The following is a 20,533-nucleotide window of genomic DNA, read 5'->3' on the forward strand; positions in this document are numbered from 1 at the left end:
GTGGGTCCCTACTAGAATGTTCTCTATGGGGGACAGGCTTTTGATGGTTTTGTTCATATAATCTAGAACAGGACCGGGCACATAATGGGTGCTCCGTAAGTACTTGGGTAAATGAAAAATGAATTCCGACGAGAAAGCAAAGAATCAGAGACGTCACTTTCCCAGCGGGGAGTGGTAGAGTTGGGCCATAGCTTCACACTGGGACTCTGTGCTGGTATCTCAAGCAAGTGATGAGAAATAAGTATAAAACATAGTTTCTGCCCTGATGTAGCTCATGGTGCAGTAAAGGAATTTAGATTCATACCTGTAATGGTAGAAGCAAAAGTATCAAACAGTAAATGGTATGTGGAACACAGTAAATGGTGTGTGAAACAGTACAAATAATAAAGAAAGGTTAATAGTACACGTAATAGAGAAACAAGATATTTGTATGGTGAAAGTCAGGAGGCTCAGTATGCCTCAAGGACTGCTTTCCATTAATCTAGAATGGTTTTAAAGTAAGCTTTTGGAAAATAGGAAGATTGCTTTCTGTAATCCTTTCTGAAGCCTTTGATTCTAAGAGGATTGTGTTAGAGGAGTTTTAAATATTTTATGCAGCTCTTAAACACTTTTCAGTGGTGAATTAAATCTTTTATTATGTCTGGCTTTGGACTCTATTGGATCATTTTCATTTCTTGCAATGACTCAGTATAGCCCAGGGTGTTTGTCAAGCAATGGCTGAGAAAACCTTTTCCCCCTAGTGTTTTCATGAGTCCTGTTGATTAGCTAAGTGGTGAGAAATGCCACCTGGTGGTTGTAGGACTCTTATTTTCCTCACCGTTCTCAGTGCTTTTCTCCTCCTTCCAGTTGCGATTACACTGGGACAACTGTTGCAGCTTCATACCATATGATTTCAGTAGGTTTAAAAATAGCAAAGAAATCACTAAACCACTTGGCATAAAGATCTGCATTTAGAGAGGATCAGACAAAGTGTTTCAGAAAGAGCAGCGATGCAGAAAGCTCTGTATCAGTCTTAAGATTTTGTAAAATTCTAGTAAAACGTACTGTGATATCCATGAGACGTGTTGATTCTTTCCATTCCTCCCTCCCCAGTCCTTTCCCAAAGATAGCATATATAGACACTACTTGAATAATGTGAATGATAACTTCTTGAAATGAGTGAACGAATGAATGCAGCATGATATTATGTAGTACGGAGTTAGAATTAGCAACATGACCCAAATTTAGAAACAGATGGAACAGTTACAGTTCTCTGAATGTGTAGATGCTGCGCCATTGAAGCCTGTGATTAAACCATTCCTAAATTTATAGTCACAAGGTTAATTTATAGTTTTTGCTGCTTTTAACAAAACTTGGTACTTATTTCCAAAGAGACTGAATTTTCCAACTTAAAGAGTAAGAGTTTCATGAATTAAGAACTTGATTTAACTAAGTGATGCTATAAGTTTATTGTCCAAATCAGTTTGCTCTTGAAAGAGATTGCGAGGTGTCAGTATTTATGCTGTGAGGACAGGATAAACTAGGAGTGTCCCTGGAAACCAGGATGTGTGATCATCTTTCTCCTAGCCAGCCTGTGCGTTATATCCAGGCTTCACTCTAGTTCATAAGTTTTAAACGTCATAAGGCACCACAAACTTATAAAAGATTCTCTTCATTTCTGAAGTGAATATAAATAACCATTGTTCCTTTAAGTTTAATATATGCCCTTACTTTATTCTGTTTTCTAGTTGTGGAAGCAGCATTCTTAACTGCAACCTTCTAGAATGTTGGGGGTGAAAGACTGCATTTATGTTGATTTTTCATCGCTTACAGGTCATGGACTTAGGGAGTTTCTAATGGCAAGGTGGGAATTTTTAAGTTAGAAGAGTCTAACATCACATAACCCTCTACATCTCATATTTTAGTGAAGAAAACTGAGGCTAAAAGAAGCCCTTGCCAAAGTTAAGTGGCAAATCTGGGAGTCATGCCCATGCCTCTGGAATTCTTGTATAGAATTCTTTTCAGTGGTTGTGATAACAACATCAATAATAGTTAACGCTTTTTAAATTTAAAGATTTTATATATTTATTTGAGAAAGAGAGAGTGTACAAGCGGGGAGGGGCAGGGAGAGGGAAAGAGAATCTGAAGTAGTGCATCCGGTAGGGGGGCTTCATCTCACAATGCTGAGATCATGACCTGAGCTAAAACCAAGAGTCCCACGCTTAACTGACCGAGCCCCCCAGGCGCCCCAATAGTTGAAACTTTTCGAGTGCTTACGGTGTACCATGCATCATGCTCAGCAAGTTACACATTGTGTCATTATTCGGTCTTCACCATGACTTTATGAGATTGCTGTAATCGTTATCTCTTTACATATGAGGAAACCAAAGCTTAGAGAGTGAAATCACCAGCTCAAAATCTCACATCTACTTAGCGACAAAGGTGGGTTTTGAACTCAGGCATCTGACTTTAAGCCAGTTATTTTTCACTACCATGCTGCTATTTTGCCTGATTTTTTAAACATTTTTTATTTTTTATTAACATTTAAAGTATTATTAGCCCCAGGGGTACAGGTCTGTGAATCGCCAGGTTTACACACTTTACAGCATTGCCTGATTTTTAAAATTAATTTCTTTAAGAGGTATCCTGTTTCATGTTTATTTTATTTTCGTAAGTACATTGCCTATCCACTCATACATTAGACTGCTTAGAAAAACAAACCAAACCCTCTTGCTCTTTGTATCCTGAAAACCTTGTTTTTTCTCTGCATATGCAGTTAAACAAGGATGTTGTTAGTGCATTTATAAATTGTTTGAGTAAAGCACTTAGAGTGGTTAAAAAAAAGGTTTTGTGAGGGTGAGTATGTGCATGTCCTAAGAGCTTCTAATGTTTAAACTTTCCGTGTGTACGTATATATATATATATATACCTGTGTGTGTATGTATGTGTGTGTGTGTGTGTGTATATATATATATATATATATGTATAAGCTTGTTTAGATAAACTAACTTCTCTATTAATTGGTCTATTTATTAGTTGTTCGGTAGGCATTCTCTAAATTCAGAGAACAGTCTGATTGAAAGCCAGAAATCAATGAAGTTAATTTGGGAGTTTCATTTTCAAATAATGAAATTAAAATTTTTAAATAAATTTATTTAAATTGGGGTGCCTGGCTGGCTCAGGCTTGGATGTCTGCCTTCGGCTTGGGTCATGATCCCAGGGTTCTGAGATTGAGCCCTGCATCGGGCTCTCTGCTTGGCAGGGAGCCTGCTTCTTTCCCTCTCCTACTCCCCCTGCTTGTGTTCCCTCTCTCACTGTGTCACTCTCTCTGTCATATAAATAAATAAAATCTTTAAAAAAAAAATAGGGGTGCTTCAGTGGCTCAGTTGTTAAGCATCTGCCTTCAGCTCAGGTCATGATCCAAAGGTCCTGGGTTCTAGCCCCACATAGGGCTCCCTGCTTAGTGGGAAGCCAGCTTCTCCTTCTCCCACTCCCCCTGCTTGTGTTCCCTCTCTTATTGTCTCTCTCTCTGTCAGGTAAATAAATAAAAAGTCTTTTTAAAAAAATAAAGTATTTAAATAATATTTAACAATTTAAGTAAGTGCACAGAATATAAAAGGATAGAGAATGCAAAAATGCAATTACCTGCTCACATTGGTTCTGATACCTTTTTTTTCCATTTAAAAAAACCTACTGCAGGGGCGCCTGGGTGGCTCAGTGGGTTAAAGCCTCTGCCTTCGGCTCGGGTCATGATCCCAGGGTTCTGGGATCAAGCCCCACATCCGGCTCACTGCTCAGCAGGGAACCTGCCTCCTCCTCTCTCTCTCTGCCTGCCTCTCTGCCTACTTGTGATCTCTCTCTGTCAAATAAATAAATAAAAAAAAAAAAACAACCTACTGCAAACCTAACTTTTTTACATGAGCTTTGAGATAATTTTTAATTCAGCAAAGCCATATTGATTGTAAAACTAGTTTATAGTGTTAGCAAATTGTATCTTGTTTTCCAAATTCTATAATTGCTTTTCGTATAGTTGCACCTAAATTTTCACTTCCATGGAAAATAATTGCTTAAACTGATTTATGAGGTAGGTACAAGGCATCTGGAGAGCTATTTTATGAGGATGTCATTTACTTTACTGTGTATTTTTGGACATAGAATAGCTAATGATTTAGGAACAACTTGAAGACTTAGTCCCTTTTTTTCTGAATATAAGATAATAACATAATTTATCATAATTCCCCATGATAATAGGAGCAAAAATAATGAATCGAGTTTCATGGGAGGTATGTCATTATCCTAGTTTAGAATTTCTGAATGATTACATATTCCTGTTTTTCCTAGTAACTGCCATGTCTCCTGTTTTGGCTGCTAATCCAGTTAAGAAGTCTTTGCTAGACTGAAAATAGAACATGACTTGGTTGCTTAAGGAATCAGTTAATAATGGATGTTTTGTGTTATATGTTCTTATGTATAGTATGCCATGATTAACTTAGTAAACTTGACAGAGGTTATCAGGTTATTAAGAGCTTTGCTTCTACATCTGAGAAGCCATAAACCGGTATCTTTAATACAGAAGACAAAAAAAGACTTAACTGCTTTGTATTGTTAGATTTTTCAGTGAACAAAAGGGTTTATAATTTGTGAATTATAGATTAATAAAAAATAAGGCAGGGGCGCCTGGGTGGCTCAGTGGGTTAAGCCGCTGCCTTCGGCTCAGGTCATGATCCCAGGGTCTTGGGATCGAGTCCCGCATGGAGCTCTCTGCTCAGCAGGGAGCCTGCTTCCCTCTTTCTCTCTCTGCCTGCCTCTCTGTCTACTTGTGATCTCTGTCTGTCAAATAAACAAATGAAATCTTAAAAAAAAAAAAAAAGGCATACCATATCCCTCATTTATATCAGCACTATTACTAATGTAATAAATGTTAAAAATAAAAAATAGTGGAGAGTTAGATCGCTAATAAGTAGGTAGATTATATTTAGAAATCTTATGGGTTTAGTGTTTTATTTAAACTTTTTCTGATTTTTAAAAAGTAAGTGTATTCCATGGTGGCTCAGCTGGTTAAGCATCTGACTCCTGATTTTGGCCCAGGTCATGATCTTAGGGTCCCTAGATCAAACACTGCTTTGGATCTGCGCTGGGCAAGGAGCCCGCTTGAGGTTCTCTCTCCCAGTGTCCCTCTGCCCAACCCCTTCTGGCATGTTCGCTTTCTCTCTTTCTCAAAAAAAAAAAAAAGTAAAAAAAAAAAAAAAAAAAAAAAAAGTATTCCAAAGGTGAGAAACAAGTAAGTAGGAAGTTTTCTTTTTCTTCTTTGAAAAAGAGTAATTTTAAAGTTGCATTTTAAACATTATTCCTTTTATAATTGTCATCCAGTCTGTTTGTAAGAAGGCAGTAGAAATGTTGGGAATTAATGAGTGCTCTACTTTTTAAAAAATCAGTTTCATTTCATTCAGGTTCCGATTGTTGCACTTACTGCCACTGCAAGTTCTTCAATCCGGGAAGACATTGTGCGCTGCTTAAACCTGAAGAATCCTCAGATTACCTGTACTGGTTTTGATCGACCAAACTTGTATTTAGAAGTTGGGCGAAAAACAGGAAACATCGTTCAGGATCTTGTCCAATTTCTTATCCGAAAGACAAAGTGAGGATTTCATGTCGATAAATTTTGGTTAACTATTTCCTTATTTTTTATTTGTTTGTTTTATGAATGTATTTGCTTATTTATTTATTATTTCTTTCTAATGCATATTTAACATATTTCACATTCTGCTTAGCTTTGGTTCAAGTCAAGTGTGATGTTCTATAATCAAGACAACAACTGAGAAAATAGCTTAATTTTGAAGGCAGAAAATAATTCTGGTATTTTGGTACTTCATGTCGTTGCTTGAACAGGATGTACACCTTTTCTTTCTTTTTTTTTTTTTTTAAAGTAAACTTTACGCCCAACATGGGGCTTGAACTCACAATCCTGAGATCAAGAGTCGCATATCCTACCTACTGAGCCAGCCAGGCACCCCTACACTCTTAATAATTGACAAGTATGGGGCGCCTGGGTGGCTCAGTGGGTTAAAGCCTCTGCCTTCGGCTCGGGTCATGGTCCCAGGGTTTTGGGATCGAGCCCCGAGTCAGGTTCTCTGCTCAGTGGGGAGTCTGTGTCCTCTCTCTCTCTGCCTGCCTCTCTGCCTACTTGTGATCTCTGTCAAATAAAGAAATAAAGTCTTTAAAAAAAAACAGTTGGCAAGTAAACTGTAGAAACAACTGAGTCTTTTAACTGAATTTTCTTTAGCTCACTAATTATATGACTAATTGAGTATTAGGGAATTTTAAAAGTCATCTTAATAATAAACATTTTTGAGCCCTTGTTATGTGCCAGGGACTATCCTAGGTGCTTTATATAAATGATCTGGTAATTCTTATAACTGCTTAGTAAGCTACATACTATTTTCATTTTATTGAAGAAGAAGCTGTCACTAGTACTTTTTCCTGTTTCTTTTGTTTGGAGGCATTTTATATGTATACTAAGAAGCTTTCCTTTGTTTTATCTCCCTGATCTGTCTTCTTGGTGAAAAGTTTATAACTGTCACGTTATGAAATGTGTTTTTAAATCAGAGTACATGAAAATAGGGTGCTTGGGTGGCTCAGTTGGTTTAAGTGACTGCCTTCGACTCAGGGGATGGTCCTGGAGTCCCAGGATCGAGTCCTGCATCAGGATCCCTTCTCAGTGGGGAGAGTGCTTCTCCCTCTGACCCTCCCTGATCTTGTGTTCTCTGTCTCTCATTTCTCTTTCTCAAATAAGTAAATAAAATCTTAAAAAAAAAATGAACACATGTGAATAATGTTTGACCTACCAGCACAAACACAAAACAAGTCTGGGCAAATAGTTTAAATAACATCAATAGTATTTTCCTGAAGGACTCCTGGGGTTGGATGAATTTAAATGTAGAATTTAGGATGAATTTAAATGTAGGATTTTCTGTTGGCATAATTGTACTATATTCAGATTAAAACAAGAAAGTAATGGGGGTGCCTGGCTGACTCTGACAGTAGAGCATGTGACTCTTGATCTTGGGATTGTGAGTTTGAGCCTCTCATCGGGTGTAAAGACTACTTAAAAACAAAATATTAAAAAAATAAAAAATAAAACAAGAAAGTAATGGCTGTATTGAGTATTTGCACAGCTCTGGTGATCTCTCTGAAGTGAGTACTCATTGTACTTCACTTCCCTTTATCCTAATCTTTGATCCTTTTCCGTCCATATTATTTTCAATCTCTGTGGCCTTCCCCTAATAACCTTCTCCTTTTTGAAACTGTTTACCTTTTTGTGTGTGTGACATTGTGACATTTTATCTTTCTGACTATATTGTCCTTTTATGTTTTCTTCTCACCATCTTTCATGTTAATTATACTAGTGGGGGTCTCTTAGCCTAGACAGTTATCATGTCCCTTAATAGACCTCCCTCCTCCTCAGTGTTCCTTGCATTCTAGACACAGTTGTCAGATTCATCATCCGAAAGCACATCCTTGAGTCTTGGCATTCCTCTCTGGTGCCTCCCTCTTTCCTGTGGACTAACAGCAAGACTCCTTAGCCTAACATCCAAGACCATCTGAGATTTTTATATTTGTGACAGTGGTTTTTCCGAGATCAAAGCAAGAAAGATTTTGCACTCATTTTCAGTCCTCCAAGAGTTATGGTATCACCAACCACTGCGAGTCAGAATGCTTCCCGTAGACTTTAGGCAAATAGAAATTTTCCTCTTAACAAGCAATAATTAGATGAAGGGTAATTAAGACTTCAGAGTGTTGCCTTTTATTTCTATTTCTTCTCTTTATTTAATTTTGCCATTTTTTCCCTATTCATTGGGCCAACTTGTTTGTTAAATTCTGACCTTATTTGTTTTCTATACTCATGATACATTGAAATTGAATAGACAAGCCTCTCTCATCCATCTAATTTGGTGGTTAGATGAAGATAGATTTCTTTCCTTGCAAGAAATTGTTGTGAGGAAATAACAATGTTTAGTAAACCACTTGGTGAAGTAATGAATCCTTTTGTAATAGAGATAAAATTTTATTCCTCTGATTTCTCTACTAAGTTCAAATGTTTGTGTATTTCTACTTTTTTTAAATGTAAAACTTGATACATGGTCTTAGTATCAATTTGAACACTACAGAAACATGTCAGGTAAGAATACTTACGTCTTCCGGTTCTGTTCTTCATTTATCACTGTTCATAAATGATCACTATTTGGGCATTGAGCTTTATACCCTTCTTTTCTCTAACTGTGCTGTGCAGATATGCACTTCCAGTTTTTGTTGTTAACTTTACGCAGGAGTAGTTACAGAGTATTTCCATATTTTAGGCAATATTTTCCTTTGATTTGAAGTGTCTTTGCTTAGATACAGGTTAAAATCTCCGGTTATGAGAGATAGATGTGTTTCTCTTTCTCCCTTTAGTTCTATCAATTTTTGTTTCATGTGTTAAAGCTCTGTTAATTGGGGGCGCCTGGGTGGCTTATTGGGTTAAGGCCTCTGCCTTCGGCTCAGGTCATGATCCCAGGGTCCTGGGATTGAGCCCCGCATCGGGCTCTCTGCTCATCGGGGAGCCTGCTTCCTCCTCTCTCTCTGCCTGCCTCTCTGTCTACTTGTGATCTCTGTCTGTCAAATAAATAAATAAAACCTTTTAAAGAAACAAAAAAAGCTCTGTTAATTGGTACAGACACATTTAGGATTTTTATATCTTCAGTAAATGGAAACTTTTATCATTATTAAGAAAAAGCATTTTTGCTATCTTTCTGCATAATGTGATTTTTTAAAAATTAGGGCCCTGATATGTAGGATATTACAATGTTCACATTTTGGCTAAAAATTTTTCTTCTTTGAGAAATGTTTTTAAAATGATGATAGTTTTGTGAGGGGCGCCTGGGGGGCTCCGTCAGTTTAAGCTCTGACTCTTGGTTTTGGCTGTGGTCATGATCTCATGGGTTGTGGTGTCCAGCCCTCTGTCAGCCTCCGGGCTCAGCAGAGAGTCTGCTTGGGATTCTCTCCCTCTGTCCCTCCCAACACTTGTGCTCTCTTTTTCTCTCGCTCAAATACATAAATCTTAAAAAAAAAAAAAGATATTTTTGTGTATTAAAAAACTTTGTAATTTTTCTCTTTTCCTTATCTGCTGGGACATTTTGTTATGGAAGCCCATTTGGTCACTGTAAAAAATTGCTTTGAGTAGATTATTCAGTAAAACCTGTAGAGTCAAATTATTGCTTATTTTTTCCCCTTTTCAATGACTTTTGCCATAGTCCTTCTTAAAGGTTTTTAGATACAGTAATTTTTTGTTGTTTGCTTAATATTTCATAGTATGAATATACATAATGATGAACATTTACTTTTCACTAATATAGTTCTGTTGTGAATATTTGTGTATATGTGTCTTTTGGCAGATATTTGTAAAATAAATTCCTAAAGTTGAAATTGTATCAGAATATATGCATTAAAAATTAAAATTTTTCCCAAATCTAAAATAATACATTTTTAATATTAAGTTGGCATAAATGAATATATTCATGTAAATGAATATATTGAGGCATTAAATGAATGTTCTTTGGAAACCGTCCTTTGCATTTTTAATAAATAAGCACAGGATTCTAAAACAGACTTTCGAACAGATGTTGTCTGTAGTAGTCCCAAGATTACTAGTAAATACTTCTTTGAACTACAAAAATGATCTTTAATATTACAAAAAAGTTACTGTTTTTCTAGTAAACATACATAGAAACTCAATTTTTTGATCACAAGAAAGAGTAAGACTATTCTCCTATGTGAATATTCACTTACCTTTCTTATGTAAATGAAGACTAATCCTTCATCTGGTGCTTTGCATTCTGAAAGTATGGAAATTGAATTTCCAATAGCTTGTTAAGTTTTTATCAAGGCTTTTACTTAAATAAACTTGTCTCTGGTTTTAACTTTAATTTGAACAAAAGATGAGTCGAAGGTGTTTGGGATTTAATATAATTCATTCCCACATTTGACTTTCCACATTTTTATGTAATTAAATGTATCATTGTTTTTTAGATGCTTTCTTTTTATAGTGTTTTACTGAAAAGAAAATTAATTAAAATTTAACAAATGAAATTTAAAGTTTTAAAAAGAAAGGGGAAATTAAATAAGATAATCTCAAACAGATTATTTATATATATATTTATATGTTTTTGTTCTTTTGTTTGTGTGTGTTTGTTTGTTTATTTGATTTTAGTACCACCTGGGAATTTGAGGGTCCAACTATCATCTATTGTCCTTCCAGAAAAATGACAGAACAAGTTACAGCTGAACTTAAGAAACTGAACTTAGCCTGTGGAACATACCATGCAGGCCTGAGTGTTAAATCAAGGAGAGAGGTTCATCATAGTTTCATGAGAGATGAAATTCAGGTGTGAAGATCCATCATCATTACTCTCTATTCCCCATGGAAACCGATGTTTCTCTAATATTTATTTCCCATATCTTTCTCTTCTATCTTGTTTTCTCTTCTATCTTCTATCTTGTTGAGTATAAAGAAGTTTCTCTCAAAGGGAATTAATGTAAATATGGGTGACAGGTGAACAGACCGTTTCAGGTGAGTACAAAAAGCAGGCTGCACATAGTGCTTAGGTACATAGAGGAAGGAATGCTCGCTGTTAAGGTAGCTTCTGTTGTGATGATCCAACCAGGAAGAAGCAGTTTGAGCACAGAATCTGAACAAGTAGGTGGAAGTTTGTCGGGTATGTGAGGCCAGTGCGTGATGAGGGCAAAGGGCTTGGTTATGGAATTCCCAGGAAAGGGACTAGCATTTGCAAGGACACTGTGGTAGGAAAGTGCATACTGGGTTTAGGAAACTGGGAATAGTTTGGAATGGTTGGAGAGAAAGAGAGTGTGGAGTAGGATTGGTACAAAGTATAGGTTGAAAAGGCAGGGAAGAACTGTTAGAGACTCACAGGAAAAAAGTTGAATGGTTTGGTTGGCCAGGTTATGGAGAAGGGCCTTAAAATTTGCAAAGAGGCAGGCTGGGATTGATGTAAATAATGTAACTGTAGTTTTTCTAGACCACTTTAGCCTTAGAATTTTTAATTTAAATTTTCATTTAATTTTTTAATTCATTTTTATCTATTAGGTAAGACAAATCGAAGTGGATTAATTCTTGTCGAAGTTGATGTGAGAGAAAGAGATCCAAGAGACTTCCATTCTCCCAAGACAGTCCCTGGGGGTATTCTATAATTCTCAGAGCTCCACAGAATAGCGTTTGAAAACCATTATGACAGACTAATGTGTGTTTTTGAGCAAAATCATAGTATCATAGAAACATTAGATTAGCAGCCCTAAGCAGGATTGATTTGAAGAGGAAAGACTGAAGGAAGAAGGGGTATCAATGAAGTCACTGTGAAGTGTTCTAGCTGAGATTCCTGTAATGATTGAAATAATGTAATAATTCCAATCTGAAGTGATTGGAATCCTGGTTTAGTGGGTGTCATGCAGAATAGTTAGGAGGACTTAAATTCAGACCATGTTGGAAGGTTTACAGCTTCATGCTGTCAGTATCCTATCCAAAGTCTGTTAAGGCAAGCCTGTGGACTAGGCCTCCTCTGAAGTTAAGACGCGAACTTAACTTCTGCTTTGCATTTTCTGCTCAGAAGGTCTTCCATTTCTTTTCTGTCCAGTTCTGTAGTTGGTAATGATCCTCAAACCAACATTGTTCAAACAGCTTACCTCTAGTATGGTTCATATACACTATAAAGTTCACTATGCACTCTCATGCTATAATGCATACTTACCTAAAAGCATTCTTTTTCTTTCTCTTCTTTCTTAAAAAATTTTTTTTAAAGAAATTTATTTATTTGAGAGAGAGAGAGAGATCACAAGTAGGCAGGGAGGCAGGCAGAGAGAGAGGGGGAAGCAGGCTCCCTGCTGAGCAGAGAGCCCGATGCGGGACTCGATCCCAGGACCCTGAGATCATGACCCGGGCCGAGGGCAGAGGCTTAAGCCACTGAGCCACCCAGGCGCCCCCTTTCTCTTCTTTCTAAAGATAGGAACAGTTATCACAACTGCTTAGAATGAGTTACCTAAATTCTAAAATGTTTATAGTTTTATTCTGTTATCTTAGGAATTTGAAAATTATCAGATAAAATTTATTGGCTGTTGCTTACTGGATCTTAACAATTGATGTTTGAGCCACTAACTGATCAGTGATTTCTTTCATCTTGATTTATTATTAATTACTCATTTAGGTAGAAGCATCTCTTACAGATATGAGAGATTATAAACTTTCTCTGTTATATTGTGAGGGGAGACTTCGTTGGATGCATCTGGTTTTGCTACCCACGTTCAGCTTCAGTGAAACATTGATGCTTTGAAATATGGCTTTAAAAACCTCACAGTGATCACCAATTATACCTAATATCTAGAAAGGTATTATATGTATGTGCCACTGTATTTTCCCTTTCTGTGGCAGGATGCCAAAAAGTTTTATGCACATTAGGAAAATTAATAAATTAGTATTGATGCTGTCACCCTAGCGACATTAGGGGTCCTATCTGACAACTGGCCTCAATGTACTCCTTCTTTGCTATTATAATAAATTGTAAGCTTCACATTTGCATCAAGAGTTCTCAGACACCTCCTCAAGATGATAAAAATACATTTCCTCATCTATATAGAATAGTCTGGTGCTCGTGGAATTGATTACTTGCCATTGAGTATTTATTGAGTGCCTACTGAATGCATACATGCATAGAATTCTAGATGTTCACTCTCTTGTCTTTCTGAAGTTGATTTATACTTTGGTGTGGGCCTGAAAGTAGAGCTCACTTCCCAAGCTCTTCATATCTTGAGTTGACTGATGCTTAGAATCTTACTATTTTCTATTTTATAATTTTAGAAAAAAAATCTTTTTCTTACTATTCTTAACCATATCTAACCATATTCAGATGTAGATTTGCGTTTTTAGACTGTGACCATTCATTCTTACTTTTAGTCCTGATTTTGTTACATGTTCTTTTGTATTTCATTTGCTTTTTTAAGGTCTCAGATTCTTTTCTTTCTGAGATTAGTCTGTGAATAAATTACTTGATAAAATACTTTATTTTCACTGGAGAGTTTATAATGGTGTTTTGAACATCATGTCTGTAGAAGAGGGTGAAAAACAGTGTCATAAATGTGCCTGACTGGCTCAGTCAGTAGAGCATGCGACTCTTGATCTCGGAGTTGTAGATACCAAGCCCCATGTCAGGTGTAGAGATTACTTAAAAATAAAATCTTAAAAAACAAACAAACCAGGATCATATGGTGAAAACTAGATCTTCAAAGTTCTCACCACACACACATACTACATACACACTTACAAATGGTAACTATGGGAGGTAATGGATGTGATAAGTAACTTTATGTGATGGATGTGATAAGTAACTTTATTACTTTATAAGTAATCATTTCACAGTGTATACATATATCAAATTATCAGATTATGCATCTTAAATTTACACAGTGTTATATGTCAACTAAGCTGGAAGAAAATTGAATCAAATACATTTTTAAAGACCTTAAAATTACTATGTTGCTTATTCACTTTCAAGTATAGCAAAATGGCCTAGATTTATTCACTCAAAGCTTTTTCTTTTAAGATTTTATTTTTAAGTAATCTCTACATCCAATTTCAGGCTTGAACTCAAAACCCCAAGATTAAGAGTCAGTGCTTTACCGACTGAGCCAGCCAGGCACCCCTTAAAGCTTTTTCTTAATAAATTTCTATTTCAAAGTTTTTTTTTCTTTCACTTTTCTTATACTTCCTTTTATCTATTTAGCATTTTCTTTTTCTTTCTTCCTCTCTGCCCCCTTCTTTCTGTCTTTCTTCTATTCTTGGTCCATCTTAATAGATTTTTGTAATAGCACTTCAACTTTTATTGGTCATATAGGCACAGTTTAAAATACTAGCTACTTCTGCAATGCTTACAGTGGGAACATCAGCCCCTCCTTCCTTCCCCACTTCTGTCTCCTATTTTCATCTCTCTTAGTTTATTCTTTTGCTGTTTACCGCTAGATTGTGCAGTGATTTGCTTTTACTGTTATTACTTAGTTTTTATTTATTAGATTTTTAAAATTTATTATTAGTTTTCATTTATTAGATGTAGGCATTGTCTATTGACTTCCCACTATGAGGAGTGAGAGTTTATCTCCCTTTCATACCCCTTCCTGCCCTTCTGCTTACACTGTTCATGTATTTCTAATCCCCATCCCTCCCAACATTAACGTAATTTGGTTAGATCGATATATATATTTCTCTGTAAATGTTTTTTATCTCTAAGCCATGGAGTAAATTATAGTTACTTTTATTGCACATCTTCTTTTACTGTTAATACTTTAAAATTTTTTTATTTTTTTTATGTTCTTATCACTCATTCTTCCCTAAAACTTCTCCCAATGATGTAAATATCATTTCAATATGCTCATATATATTAGGTGTCTTTTAAAGTTGCAGAGATAAATTCATGTTCCACTTTACCATCTTTAATGAGAAGTTTCCTTCCATCTTGGAATAATGCTAGAAAATATTTAGATATTTGGTAATCAGGTAAGGACTCTTGAAACTTCATAATAACATGAAGTCCCTTTTAATATAGTAAGTATTTTAAGAATCTATTTTGTGTCTTGTACTCACTCATAGGTGTTCAGGGAGACCACTTTAGTTGCTACTTTTTATAGGGAAGAAATAGAAATCCTATTTTAGGGTTACCAATCTCTAATTCATAAATTGGGCAGATAATCTTTTGATCTGTAAGTGTTGGTTGAAATTATATTAAATTCAGTTTCATGCCAGGGACTTTAGTTAATGAGCTAATTATTACTCTTGCCAAAAGGTAAAGATGTCAGCTTTTGGTTCTGCTACATATTTGTCAAACTATGTTGTTATTTATTCTCAGTGTGTCATAGCTACCATAGCTTTTGGAATGGGCATTAATAAAGCCGACATTCGCAAAGTCATTCATTACGGTGCTCCTAAAGAAATGGAATCGTATTACCAGGAGATTGGGAGAGCTGGCCGTGATGGACTTCCGAGTTCTTGTCATGTACTGTGGGCTCCAGCAGACATTAACTTAAACAGGTAAAACCATTTATTGCTTTTACTTTTGCAGATTTCTTTCTTTCCGTATAAGCTTTGAAAGTATTTTGAACCTGCATCCAAAATTCCAAGTAATGTGTATAAGTGTATTTAAAACCAACCAAACAGAGGACATGTAAGAACCTTTGTGGTTAAGTGTTGCCACCCATAGATGACCTGATTTCAGCTATACCTCATCTAGTGTGAAGAATTAACTATACTGGGAATGGAACATGGATCCTATGGGTGCTTTCCTAATATTGTGCATGGACAAACTCTTTTTCGCCCCAGGTCCTCTCGAGTTTTGGTATGTCTGCAGCCATAGTTTTCTTCAGATAGCATTTATTTTGTTATTGGTTCTTTTTTCCTGTGCTACAATGGTGCTTATTCCAAGTGAATTTTACTATTTGACTCTCTTTACCATTTGTTTCTTTTGTTAGTTCTGTGAAAGCATGCCAGCTCTCCTTGATTGTGTGTGAATACTCGTGTTGCACTACAGCTAGCCATTCACTGTACTGATTGACTGCCATGAAAAACATTAAGTGTTCAGTTAAATGTAGGAAGATCATTCTACTTAAACATGAAACAAGTCTTTTACTGGTACTTGAGTTCTACGAGATTTATATTGGAATGGAAAACTTCATCTTGCAAAAATTTCAGGGGCAGGGTTTAGCAACTGATGCCCTCATCCATAGGAGGATAAAATCTCAGGAAAAAAACCCCTATATATGGTAATTGATGCGGCTGTTAAGATGAGTTATTTTCAAAATGCACATTCATGTTGCTGAATAAACTGAGCTCTTGCGTGGACATATTAGCTCATATTATTAAAATGACGAGAGTACCTATCCAATACAGTTTTTATTTTTATTCATCATTCAGCAGTGTTTTGTTCTGAGTGCCCGCTATGTTTTAAGCATTATGATCTATGCTGGGGATACAGTGATAAATAAAAACAGATATGGTGCCTGCTCTCAGAGAGCTCTCAGAGAATATAATGGAAATGGCAGATCTTAATCACAGATTCTGTGATTCTGTATGTACATACATACAGAGTATGTACCCACAACTCTAGATACACAGGATTCATTGTGTTTGACAATTTCAATAACCAAAAGAGTTTTTAAAAGGGATTATGCAAATCTGTGTAAAAACTACAGCTGTGTTAAGTACTTTGAAGGATAGTTGAATTGTAAGTAAGAATATACTAGATTGCGTATTTATACTAGATTGCGTATTTAAGTTAAAAAGTTCAGGTTAAGTCTTCCTTCAAGAAGTGATAGGGTGAGTTATGAAAGAAGAACAGGGATTAATTAGATAAAAACGTTTGGTGTAAATTTTAAGCTCTTTAAAGAACAGTCATAGCTTTTGTTTCTTAACACAGAGTTAATAAAACCATCCCCTTAAACAGAACAATTATTGTTTTTCTTTTGACGGTTGCCTATGTAAAAGCTTTTTATAAACTAAAATAACTGGGATAGAGAACAGGTCTATCTGATACTATTAAATTTGGGGTTGTATCAAACATATGTTGATTCCTACCAATTCTGATTTATTTATATATTGTACTAGAGGTGCTGAACGTTTAGCAGCCAGAGTTTTATACTATAACTATGCAGGTTCATCAGTAGATATAGTTACTATTTATTTGGGTCTCAAAAGATACTTTATTTTTTTTATTATTTTTTTAAATTTATTTTTTAAATTTATTTTCAGTGTTCCAGAATTCATTGTTTATGCACCACACCCAGTGCACCATGCAATATGTGCCCTCCACAATACCCACCACCAGGCTCACCCAACTTCCCAGTCCCCTCCCTTCCAAAACCCTCAGTTAGTTCCTCAGAGTGCAGTCTCTCATGGTTTGTCTCCCCCTCCAATTTCCCCCAACTCACTTCTCCTCTCCATCTCCCCATGTCCTCCGTGTTATTCCTTATGCTACACAAATAAGTGAAACCATATGATAATTGACTTTCTCTGCTTGACTTATTTCACTCTGCATAATCTCTTCCAGTCTCATCCATGTTGATAAAAAAGTTGGGTATTCATCCTTTCTGATGGAGCCATAATACTTCATAGTATATATGGACCATATCTTCTTTATCCATTTGTCTGTTGAAGGCATCTTGGTTTCAAAAGATACTTTAAATGGTTACCTCTTCTAAGATTTCACAGAAGTAATAGTGGTTAGTAATCAAATAATGGTGCCAGAAAACCCATACTTGAATTTTAGTAAAGACAGGTTGTTTTTTGCATCCATCCTAAGGGAAATACTAAACCTACAGGGTTAATCATGATAAAAGAGAATTCAGTGAGGATTTAGGACAGATCTGTGTCATCCTTGGGACAGATCTCTTCTATTGAAAGAAACAAAGTTTGAGAATAAATGGAGTTTCTTGTTCTCAGTCAAAAGATTACTGTAATTCATAAAACTTTTAGAGTGTATCTTATACTAGAATGCTATGATTGAGAAAAACTTGTCCAGTCATCAGTGTAAATACGTAATTTTTTATTTCTTATTGTAGAAGCAGTACCATTGGCAACATCTCAATGTCTGCATTTGCTATTAAACAGTCAAACCCAATGTTATTGTAAACTTTTTAAAAAGGGAATAATTTGCAGGTTAATTTCAATTTAATAATTCTTCCATCTGGTTCCATCTGATTTGTATTTATGGATTGCTTTTAGAATTTTTTTTCCTTTTCAACTTATTTTTATTCTGTGGAATATTTTACTTTAATAGTCCCAAAAGTAAAATAAATATTTACTAGATTTGCTTTTAGAGACTTGTAATTTTATTTTTTCAGATTCGTTACTGACACTGATAATGAGAAGTTAAATGTAGGTCATCTGAACCAAATACAAGGGAGGCTATAGGACTTAGAGTGTAGGTGTTTGTTTTCTTTGTCCTTCCTGAGGAGAAAGAGGTGAGCTAAACAAATAAATAAAGCAAAAAAAGAACTATAGTTGGTCCTTGAACAACATGAGGGTTAGGAGTGCTGACTCCCCCAGGTAGTCAAAAATCTACGTATAACTTTTGACTCTTCCAAAACTTAACTACCAGTAGCCTACTGTTGACTTGGAGCCTTATAGATAACATAAACAGTAGATTAGCACTTATTTCATATGCTGTATCTATTATATACTGTATTCTTACCATAAATAAACTAGAGAAAAGAAAATGCTATTTTAAAAAATCATAAGAGAAAATGCATTTATAGTACTATACTGTATTTATTAAAAAATTCACAGGTAAGGGCGCCTGGGTGGCTCAGTGGGTTAAGCCGCTGCCTTTGGCTCAGGTCATGATCTCAGGGTCCTGGGATCGAGTCCCACATCAGGCTCTCTGCTCAGCAGGGAGTCTGCTTCCCTCTCTCTCTCTCTGCCTGCATCTCTGCCTACTTGTGATCTCTGTCAAATAAATAAATAAAATCTTAAAAAAAAAAAAATTCACAGGTAAGTGGACCGATGCAGTTTAAACTTGTGTTGTTTAATGGTCAACTATAATTTTTAGGGCATGGGCTAGGAAGAATGAGATTATGGGGAACTAGAGTCAATAGTTGGAAGAGATTTTGGGGTAAATTATATGGAAAGGCATGGTGGTTGGTGGTGTCAAATCATAAGAATGTTTTTGAATAAGCGATCATTTGTATGTTCAGACTTCCCAGAAGTCATTTAACTGGATTCCCTGTTGGTGTCATCTTTGAGAATTGTACGGAGTTATTTTTATCAGTCAGAAGTTTGAATAGTCATAATATTAGTGAGGTCCATTTTGATGAGGATCAGCATTATCAATTAGAGCTTACATGCAAACATTGTTTTCTTTTGAAATATCTGAAATCTACTCAACTCAGACTTCTATTTATTCTTGAAAGAATTCTTGGAAAGACGTGCATCATCTTCTGATATCTGATATTCATGGAATTTCTTCATAGTAAACTAGAATTAACTTTTTAAAGACAAACATGTCTAGTGCTAACAATTTTAAAATAAATTAAGTATTATAGAAAAATGAGTTATAATTGTTCGAGGAAGAATTTAATTCTGATGTTTTATTGGTGTCCCAAAATAGACTATAGTATAAAGGGATAGTTTTAAGGGGGATGAGAAGTCCTCTGAAGAGCAAATAGGGATTAAGGCTTATATTTGGATTTGAACCTCTTTCAGTATGTTTTAGTTTCTCAGATAAAATAAAATAAACAATAACCTTTTACTGGGAAAATGTAAAAATCCATATATAGTGGGAATATTGCCAAAAAGCATGTAGCATATAAATCAAAATGAAAAACTTTAGGGTTTATAATAATTTTTTCAAAGGCAGCTAAAAAATTGATGCTTGAATATAGATACAGAATTCTTTCAAAAGTAATTTTCATAGAAGTTAGAAAAATGCTTGCCTCTTAGGGGCATTGACTTGACTAGAAAGGGACATATAACTTTCTGGGATGATAGAAATTTTTTTTTTTTATCTTGATAGAGGTGTAGGTGGTATAGTTTGTGAAAAGTAAACAGTAATAAATGTAAAAATAATAAAATCACTAATGCAATTTTATATATTCCTGTGATATTTGTAATTGACAGGCATCTCCTTAGTGAGATTCCCAATGAAAAATTTCGATTATACAAATTAAAGATGATGGCAAAGATGGAAAAATATCTTCATTCCAGAAGATGTAGGCGAAAGTAGGTATTATTTGTTTTATATTACTTAATAACAGATTTAAGAATGGTGCTCTTTAAAAAAAAATGATGCTCTTTTAAGAAAAAGTTTTGCAAAATAATTAGAAATATTTAGAAACCGTATCTTGTTGGTATTACATAATGTGCTGAAATTTTAAGGTAACTTTCTTTGTGCCTCAGTAAACTGAAGCCAGATAATGAGATCCCAGGTGAATCAATTAGTGATGATTTCACCTCATTATTTTAAGCAATGATTTTAACATATATGGTTTTGTTCTTTTATTTAATTTTAAATTTTCTCTTGGGTAGACTCATCTTGTCTCATTTTGAAGACAAACAACTACGAAAGGCCTCCGTGGGTATTATGGGAACTGAAAAATGCTGTGATAATTGCAGGTCCAGGTAAAGATTTTTTTCTTCTAGATGGAGATTCTTAAAGTCTTTGTTTCTCTTCCTTTTCAAATATATATATTTTTAAGTAGGCTTCATGGCCAACAGGTGGCTTAAACTCACGACCCTGAGATCAAGACTCTGAGATCGAGGTCAGATGCTCCACTGACTGAGCCATCCAGGGGCCCCTCAAATAATTTTTAATTGAGTTTTTGTTGAATGATATGTATTACAGTTTTAAAAAACAAAATAATTTATTTAAATGTAAGACAAAGCAAGCAATATTATTTTGCTTTACAAATAGATAAACAAATAGATAAATGGTGGACCTAAATCTAAATGTATCAATAATTATATTAAGTGTAA

General features: G+C 35.3%; 1 protein-coding gene across 1 annotated transcript in view; it reads left to right on the forward strand.

Annotated features, from left to right (window-relative positions):
• Window positions 1–20,533, forward strand: part of LOC111144475 (Werner syndrome RecQ like helicase) — a 143,651-nt gene that overhangs the window by 76,282 nt on the left and 46,836 nt on the right. The window contains exons 20-24 of the mRNA XM_022498779.1: window positions 5,430–5,617; window positions 10,226–10,400; window positions 14,919–15,100; window positions 19,679–19,780; window positions 20,087–20,179. Coding sequence (XP_022354487.1) covers window positions 5,430–5,617; window positions 10,226–10,400; window positions 14,919–15,100; window positions 19,679–19,780; window positions 20,087–20,179 — 740 coding nt within the window. The remainder of the gene's footprint in view (window positions 1–5,429; window positions 5,618–10,225; window positions 10,401–14,918; window positions 15,101–19,678; window positions 19,781–20,086; window positions 20,180–20,533) is intronic.

The sequence above is a fragment of the Enhydra lutris genome, unplaced genomic scaffold (genome assembly GCF_002288905.1).
Source record: "Enhydra lutris kenyoni isolate GAN:26980312 unplaced genomic scaffold, ASM228890v2 scaffoldscaffold11, whole genome shotgun sequence".
Lineage (NCBI taxonomy): Eukaryota > Metazoa > Chordata > Mammalia > Carnivora > Mustelidae > Enhydra > Enhydra lutris.